Raw genomic sequence first — 9,253 nt, forward strand, 5'->3', positions numbered from 1 at the left:
AGTACATCTATGTCTGGAAGGCTCCAATCTGGGTTCCTCTCAAGTCTAAGAACTCTCGATTGAGTTCTTCATTGCAACTTGGTGCAATCCAGTTATTTGGCCCTCGGGACGTGATCTGAGAAGCTGGAAATTAGTTCACTGTGTGACGCTTCCTTGTTTCGAAGGCGGCACACGCGGCATGAGAGCTTCTTTCAGGCGTCTCACGTATATACAGTATATACCTGTGCTGTTTTGAAGGAGCTGTACTGCAGCAGCTTGACTTTGATTATTATTAATATTAAAGAACACAAAATAAACATACATCATCTTTCAGCCGCACAGCAAAGTGTCTAATAAATAGTATAGTGAATACAATATTTGCAGTATTCCTAAGTGTGGCGGTTGACGTAAACTGGAGGAAGCTTTTGTTTTAACTTTTAAATGATAACAAATGGTGTGTGTGTGTGTGCGTGTGTGTGCGTGTGTGTGCGTGCGTGCGCTGCCGTTTCACAATATTTATGTTATATTTCATTATTAGAATTTTTCTTTCTACCTGTTGGTCATATATATATATATATATATATATATATATACAGTATATATATTATGTGTATATTTAGATCTATTTAAGACATATTAACAGCAATGTTTCCATTTTTCCATTTTTGTTCACTTATCTGTATATATATATATTGTTAACAGTCATGTTCACATTTTTTAATTCGTATTTAATATGTTATAATATATATTTATATTAAAAAAATATATATATTTTTTAATTATATTTTATACTCTGCTGTTTGTGTTTACGTTTTGCTTGCCAATAAAGTTGCAGCGGCGGCGGGTGAGCCGCGCGGTGCATGCCGGGTAGGTCAGTGACAGCGCGGAGGGCGCCATGTGCTGTTGAGGCAGAAGCGCCGGAGCAGTGACTTCCAGCGGACCGGCCCGTACCAGAGCACACGTCGCAACCGGAGGCTCGTTCCGCTCCACCCCAGGATGTACTGCGCCAGGCGCTGCGTGAGGGCCGCGCTGCGGACCGCCGCCGGCACCCGCCGGTACGAGGCGTTAGCCGAGCTGGTTAGCGTTAAGTGTCAGTGGACGGGAGGCTATGCTATGCTATGCTATGCTACCCGTTTGCTCAAGGGCAGCGGTGCTTTGTAGTCATACAACGCAATGCGTCGTCGGTGTTCCTGCGCTTAAAGGAGGGCGTGCTCGGCGTTACTTATCACAATGGCCGCCGCTTGTTCTCTCACAGCGGTTCATTCAGGGCTACCGCTGTGCGAGCGGAACAGATGCCGTTCCCATTGGTCGGGTCTGAAACCTGCTCCGTGGAAGGGGTCGTTTGAATGGACCTGGGGCCACGGGCGTGGGCTCCATCCGCGGACTGATGTTTCATCCGAGGTCGCGCTCCCTTGAACTGATCCACGCTGAGCTTTTAATTTGATCTCAAGCCTGAAGTGGAGCTCGTCTCCGGCGTTATACCTTTGCCCAACGGGTTTTCTGTAGCCTGGAGGCCATGCACTGTATCGGTTGGGGACTGTTGCATACACCGATCAGCCACAACATTAAAACCACCATTAATATAGTGTAGCTCATCTTCGTGCCTCCCAAACAGCTCTGACCCGTGGAGGCATGGACTCCACAAGACCTCTGAAGGTGTCCTGTGGCATCTGGCACCAAGACGTTAGCAGCAGATCCTTAAAGTCCTGGAGGTTGTGAGGTGGGGCCTCCATGGATCAGGCTTGTTGTTCCAGCACATCCCACAGACGCTCCATCGGATTGAGATCTAGGGAATTTGGAGGCCAAGTCAACACCTTGAACTCTTTGTCATGTTCCCCAAACCAATCCTGAAGATTTTTTTGCAGTCACTGCCTTCAGGGAATACCATTGCCATGAAGGCGTGTACTTGGTCTGCAACAATATTTAGGGAGGTGGTACGTGTTGAAGTAACATCCACATGTATGCCAGGAACCAAGGTTTCCCAGCAGAACATTGGCCAGAGCATCACACTGCCTCCCCCAGCTTGCCTTCTTCCAATAGTGCATCCTGGTGCCATCTCTTCCCCAGGTTCATGAAGCATACAGCCATCCACATGATGAAGAAGAAAACGTGATCCATCAGACCAGGCACCTTCTTCCATTGCTCCATGGTCCAGTTCTGATGCTCACATGTCCATTGTAGGTGCTTTCAGTGGTGGACAGGGGTCAACATGGACACTCTGACCGGTCTGTGGCTACACAGCCTCATACGCAGCTGTGATGCACTGTGTGTTCTGACACCTTTCTATCGTAGCAGCCTCAACGCTCCACATCAGTGAGCCTTGGGCGCCCATGACCCTGTCACCGGTTCACCGGTTGTCCTTCCTTGGACCACTCTTTGTAGGTACTGACCACTGCACACCGGGAACACCCCACAAGACCTGTCGTTTTGGAGATGCTCTGACCCAGTCGTCTAGCCATCACAATTTGGCCCTCGTCAAAGTGGCTCAGATCCTTACGCTTGCCCATTTTTCCTGCTTCCAACACATCAACTTCAAGAAATGACTTTTCACTTGCTGCCAAATATATCCCACAACTTGACAGGTGCCACTGGAACAAGATGATCAATATTATTTACTTCTCCTGTCAGTGGTTTTAATGTTGTGGCTGATCAGTGTAGGTTCTGCCTGCTGAAGATACATGTGCAGCAATTCTTTGCTCCTCTTAGAAGAATTATAATTTATTATGTATACTCCGAATTTAATTCCTAAGTGTATAGTAACAGTCCTGAGTTTCTAGTCTGGCTGAATTCTAAAATCAAATGTGGATCCTGCCGTGTTCAAACGTGTCTCTCAATTAAGGTCTAAATAATATTTCAGTAATTATCACTCAAACCTGTTATCTCTGTGATTTTAGTTTGTCTTACCATACAAATCAACTTGCCTAATTTTACTAATGCATTTCCATGTCACAGGCAAGAGCTTCTGCGTCAGACGCCGGCCCTGTGTGCACTCCGGCATCTAAAGACCAGTCCACCCTGCCACTCTGAGGTCATCGCAGCCCCTGCTTTAGATGGAGCACCCAAACAGTACTCCCCCAAAATCCAACAGCTGGTCGACGACATCGCCAGCCTTACCTTACTAGAAGTGTCCGACCTAAATGAGCTGCTCAAGGTACGGGGGGAAAATTTGAACTACTTTACTGACGTGCGAAACATCTGTGTTTGGTATATGGTTTTATGTGTCTTATTATCGTCACAGAAAACCCTCAACATTAAAGATGTTGGGATGATGCCGGTCGGGGCCATGTCTGCAGGTGCACCTACAGCTCAGGTGAGGCTCGTTCTACACACTACCTTGTACGTACGGATCTGAAAGTTGCAAGCCGTTGAACTTGTTTTACCCACCGCTTTTGTGGATTTGGGAGTAGCCAGTCACAAACCGCCTGCCGCAGTACTCAATGTTAAAGCAAACAATTTGTTATCCCGCACGTCACCAGGCCGCCGAGGAAGACGACGCGCCAGCCAAGAAGGAGAAGACTCATTTCACAGTAAAACTGACGGAATTAAAGGCAGCGGAAAAAGTCAAACTCATAAAAGAAGTGAAGAATTGCATTCAGGGCTTGAACCTTGTTCAGGTATGTTTCCTACTAGATTTCCAGGTGCGTCTTGTACCAAAGCATGTATTTAGGAATAGTTTAGAATTGAACCTGCTTTAAACGGCTGCTTCTCCCTCCCATTTCCTGTCTACCATCATCCCTGCTGCTTAAGTTTTCTTCATGGCAATGGGACGTTCCTTTCTGTGTCCACTTTAACCATCTATGCATACAGTATACACTCTATATAAAGAGTGGTAATACACTGCACATTGCTATAATTTGTATTTCTACTCTATTTTCTACTTTTATTTTTATTCTTTATTTTCTACTGATTTCTACAACACACAAATGTACATATTCTCTTCTCATCCAGCCTCCTGCATCCCTCTTTCCTTCTTTGCTGGCCTGCTGTAACTACTGAACCCCCCCCAGATCTGTCTCGTCTTAAAAAATACTAAGGCTAAAAAGCATTTACCCTGGGTCGCCTAACTGGCCGTTGCTTTTCCTGACCACAGGCCAAAAAGCTGGTGGAGAGTCTTCCCCAGGAGATCCGAGCCAACGTATCTAAAGAAGAGGCAGAGAAACTGAAAGCGGCCCTGGAGGCGGCAGGCGGCACGGTGGAACTGGAGTAAACCCGCGTGCCCACCTCCACCTTCTGGCTGCTCGAGCACTTATTCCTTTATTTTTTTTTTTTCCTTTTATTTAAATTTTTTTTTTTTTACATCGTAAAGGAGAGCGAGGAACGCAGGAGAGGAAAAAAAAGATAGGGAAGAAATGCCTTTTTACCATGTTTTCAGTGTGAGGTGGGGCTGCACAACTCAAAGACTGAACTTTTATGGTTCTCTAGCCACTCTGTGTGCGTGTCCGCTCGTCTGTTTCTCTGATACTGTACGTAGCCTTGGTGCTAAAAAGTCGCGGGTCCTCTTTGGTGCCACACCAGTCGGTCATTCTTCTGTGCGCGTCCATGTCTCATTTTCCACAGGACACGTCGTCAAGAGATGGAAATGGAGCCGTTATTGCTGTTGTCTGTAAAGAAATAAATGATCGCTAATGAATGATGAGGTTTATTAACAACGCAGTGGGGATAATTATTATATGATTAAAGGTTAAATATCCACATTTTTTCCGTGCTTCTTAAAGTCCTAAGATCAGTTCTAAAGTTTTATTAATGTACCGTATGTACAAACTGAGTTTCAAAATGAATTCATTGATGAAAACGAGAAATTCTTGGGTTGCGAAATGCTAAGGTTATAAGTTAAACGGTCTCTAGCTGCTTGTGGAGTTTGAATGCGTTGCCTTTTCACTGGGAAAGAACTAACGGGGTATCCTGCATTACCTGCACTGACCGCTAGAGGGAGAAGGCTGTTCACGAATGTCACAAATCATCTGTGATCTCACAACTTCTGTGCCAGAGTTGGACACAGTTGACGTTGGTTTTGATTTGAGCAAAACATATTTGCTTTTGTATGTTATTATCAAGGTGAAAGTGAGTCACTCATGCCTTGGCTCATTTTTTTGGCTTGTGTATCTTCGGCGAAGCTTTTCCTTGTATGCGTTGGTTGTTAGTGTTAAGCCAAATGTTAAACGCACATGTTAAGCACAAAAACAGTTACAATCTTCTTTAGTCGTATAGTCAACAAATTGCTCTTAACGTCCCCCAATCCAACGGAAAGGCTGCTGAATGCTTTTTATTTTAGTTCTATTTAATATCTTTATTAGTTTGTTGCTGAAATGTACACACTTTCAGAAAGCTTGGTGTGTAGTATGTATGTAGTATTCAGCAAACTCCCCATTCATATTGACACAACTGTGTGGAATACTTTAGAAGTAGCCTTGACTTCCACCGTTATATTGGTAACAAACATTTTTTCACATATCTATATTGAGTTGTTTCCTATGGCATGGAGGCTACTATGGAGCCCTTTCTTTTATAGACCACATTAACAAAAGTGGTCATACTGGTGGAGTATACAGTATATGGTGGAAGACTGCACACCATCAGTTAGATGCAGAAATCAACAGCATCCCTGTCATGGCATAATTCGACTAAGGAGTAAGCTCTGACTGACATGCATGAAGAATCATGACGGTTTGGGTGTAGGATGATGAACCTGTTCGAGACAAAACACTTGGTCTGGTGGCTATTATTCTGCAATTACATGTGCTGAACACCGGGCTGTACGGACAACTTCTTTGAGCGAAGGACTGCGGTTACAAAGGGTCAGAGAAAGTTGTGAATTGTTCCAGAAACCCCTCCTAACTCCAAGAGAAGCCAACACGAAGCAGCTGATCTTGGGTCACTTCATTTGAACTTGGGTGCAGCCTTCTGCCCAACACACATTGCGGTTGCATACACGACAATGCACTCGTATTTTACAGGGCTGTAGTAACCGTTCATTTATTTGTTAATCTTTAAACGCAATAGAATCCTATTTGTTTGCTTTGTGCAATGAAGAAAATGTTTATGCATTTACTTTTGGACTCTATTATGGGTTCAACATACAAAAAACAAAAATGGCAGTAAAACCTCCTGCCCTTCCACAGCCTTAAGTGACCTTGTCTGACATGAGAATGACCTTGGTTCACTCATCCTTGTGGTGCAGTTTTAGACACCAAACCAAAGACACTAAAGGTGGCGCTGCACTATAACAAGTAGTGGTGTATATTCACAATGCAGGTCTACTTGGTGGGTTTGTATTGCTCCTAGATCTTCTCGTTAAATGTTTCATTCAGTTCTAAATATAAGCCATATCACATAGGATATAATATTTATTACATATTTCACGACATAATACACACATTTATTACACCTTTACCTGTATGCCTGGCACACAGCAAGACTGTTTCACTCATTCTGTCTATCAATTTTTAAGGAATACCTTTTTGCAGTGGTGGAAAAAGTAGTGGAACGCAGCACTTGAGTAAAACTAGAGATATCTTACTAAAAAACGATTCTGGTAAAAGTGAGTCATTAGAATATCACTTGAGTAAAAGTCTTAAAGTTACTGATATTAAATTTATTTAAGTATCAAAAGTAAAAGTTAATGCTGTATATATATATATATTATATAATATTTCTGTATTTTACGGTAAGCACAAGAGGCTTTATACGGTAAGACACATCTTTGACTCTGACATAAGAAAACATTTGTTATATTGCCATGGGTCTCCATCAGTCACGGGAGGTGCAGGTGCTGGTGCTGGTGTGGGTGCGGGTGCTGATGCTGGTGCTGGTGCAGGTGCAAGTGCGGGTGTGGGTGCTGGTGCAGTGCAGGTGCTGGTGCAGGTGCAGTTGCTGATGCAGGTGCTGGTGCGTCGGGCAGCATCGCCGCTGGAGGAGGCCGTCACTATGGTCGTCGCTCTCCAACACGCTGCTGGTTGTGACTCTCTGGGACTTGCCTGTGCTAGTTCAGTAGCAATGCCGTATCAAAGTAAACTGAACACGAGCGGTGTTGCCAGGTCTCCATGACAAGCCCAGCCATCCCCCATACCCTGGATTAAAAAAAAAAAAAAAAAAAAACGCTGCAATGCTTAAAAAGTAGCCCAATTCTGCGGGAAAACCACAGACGTGGCAACGCTGAACACGGGCTCGAGAGTGTTCATGTACACACGATGTATTTCTTCGATAACTCAGCTTTTGAGACGTTGGAAGGTGTATTCCCCTCGCTTGAGCTAGGCTACTTGATTCCCGCTGCAGCCATGCATTGCGCTAGCACAGTCAGCACGCACCCCGTCACTATCTCTCTTCTGGACACACGGGGATGAAGGAATTGCCAATGACCTTCTCATCTGAATGTGAGGAAGAAAAGACTCAATGGAAATTTCCAGGGAAAAAAAAAAAGTAAAAGTATCCCTTTAAGTCTCTGTCAATACTTGAGCAAGACCTTTCGAATTTTCCCTCCTCAGATGATGTTCTCCGTCGCGGTTTGCCATCGGTCTAAATGTGCCTGGTGGCAGGTTTGAGGCTGATCTTTCACCAGTTGACTCAACCGGGGAAGGTTCAAATGGAAAATATGCGGAAACCATACTTGACATGTGGGACACTTCCATGTCAAATGTCCAATGCAGACATTTAGGATCGCGGCTTGAATGACACTGTCCTTTTCTTTGGCTTAGGATCCGCAGAATGATGTCGAGATGGCAGCAGAGCTCAGGGAGAAAGTAAACAAACAAGAAAGTGACGACGGCGCTTGGTTTTCGCTCACTCATTTTTTAAAGCACCCTCAAACAGTTCCAACGTCTCCATGCGAGTTGGGCGGCTCGGGAGGTTCCCGCACACATACTAGATGGAGCTGTTGCTGTTTGGGAGGAAGGTGAGAGTCGCTGAATTTGTTTGCAGTGACTTACTCTCGGTCAGATGTGGTGTGTCAATATGACAAATTCCATAATATATTACGCTCAGTTTTACTTTTTAGACCTGGAAGGCGTCCAGAAGGCCTTCCCGAGGAGCGGTGGCCACTGTTGGACAGGTAAAGGAAGACCTTTTTCCTATAGGCTTTAAGGAAGACCTTTTTCCTATACGCTTTAAGGAAGACCTTTTTCCTATAGGCTTTAAGGAAGACCTTTTTCCTATAGGCTTTAAGGAAGACCTTTTTCCTATAGGCTTTAAGGAAGACCTTTTTCCTATACGCTTTAAGGAAGACCTTTTTCCTATAAGCTTTAAGGAAGACCTTTTTCCTATAGGCTTTAAGGAAGACCTTTTTCCTATAGGCTTTAAGGAAGACTTTTTCCTATAGGCTTTAAGGAAGACCTTTTTCCTATAGGCTTTAAGGAAGACCTTTTTCCTATAGGCTTTAAGGAAGACCTTTTTCCTATAGGCTTTAAGGAAGACCTTTTTCCTATACGCTTTAAGGAAGACCTTTTTCCTATAGGCTTTAAGGAAGACCTTTTTCCTATACGCTTTAAGGAAGACCTTTTTCCTATAGGCTTTAAGGAAGACTTTTTCCTATACGCTTTAAGGAACACCTTTTTCCTATCGGCTTTAAGGAACACCTTTTTCCTATAGGCTTTAAGGAAGAGCTTTTCTCCACTTTAGAATAGAATATCTCTTTATTGTCATTGTACAAGTAGGATACAACAAAATGTGTCCTCTGCATTTGACCCGTGTTATACCTAGTAGCAGTGGGCACCTGCAGTGCCACGCCCAAACAACTCCAACTCTTTGGCCAGCGCCGCGGTCAGCGGCACCGACAACAGTATTGACCCCTAACATACATGTCTTTTGATGTCGGGAGGAAACAGAAAGGACCCGGGAAGACCTTTATATAATACACTATACACTAAGTAAATTCACCTTCGCTGACAGTATTCCTCCCCTCTTTGTTGCCAGTCCCTTCGCCGTCATTGCAATACATTTTTAAAATGATTATTACAGTATATCAACGGACACAGGCGGTGAGCGATGCTCCCTCTTCCACGCCTCGGGAGGCTGCGCCGCCATCCCACACTTGCCGCCGGATGAAGTCAAAACCACCGACTAATGAACTCAAAGGGGGAAAGACGGGGCGGAGTGGTTGCATTTTACATAATTCATGATGACTGGTAAAATAAAAAAAAAAAATGTAAAAAAAAATTCTGTTATATTTTCGAGATCCACCTTCCGTGGAGCCTGCGCGGGCGGCAGCTCCGCGGGGAGCCGGGCTTGTTCTTGAAATGTTGTGACTGACACGTGACTGTTTTATTCATGAGCCACGCGGCGA

General features: G+C 44.4%; 1 protein-coding gene across 1 annotated transcript; it reads left to right on the plus strand.

Moving 5' to 3' along the window:
- Positions 1-840: 840 nt before the first annotated feature.
- Positions 841-4,673, plus strand: mrpl12 (mitochondrial ribosomal protein L12). Its single transcript, XM_080009426.1, has 5 exons — positions 841-1,034; positions 2,932-3,130; positions 3,218-3,289; positions 3,456-3,593; positions 4,070-4,673. Exons 1-5 carry the CDS (start codon positions 976-978, stop codon positions 4,184-4,186), a joined length of 585 nt encoding a protein of 194 aa, XP_079865552.1. The 5' UTR covers positions 841-975; the 3' UTR covers positions 4,187-4,673.
- The last annotated feature ends 4,580 nt before the right edge of the window (positions 4,674-9,253 follow it).

The sequence above is a fragment of the Zeus faber genome (genome assembly GCF_960531495.2).
Source record: "Zeus faber genome assembly, chromosome: 11".
Taxonomy (NCBI): Eukaryota; Metazoa; Chordata; class Actinopteri; order Zeiformes; family Zeidae; genus Zeus; species Zeus faber.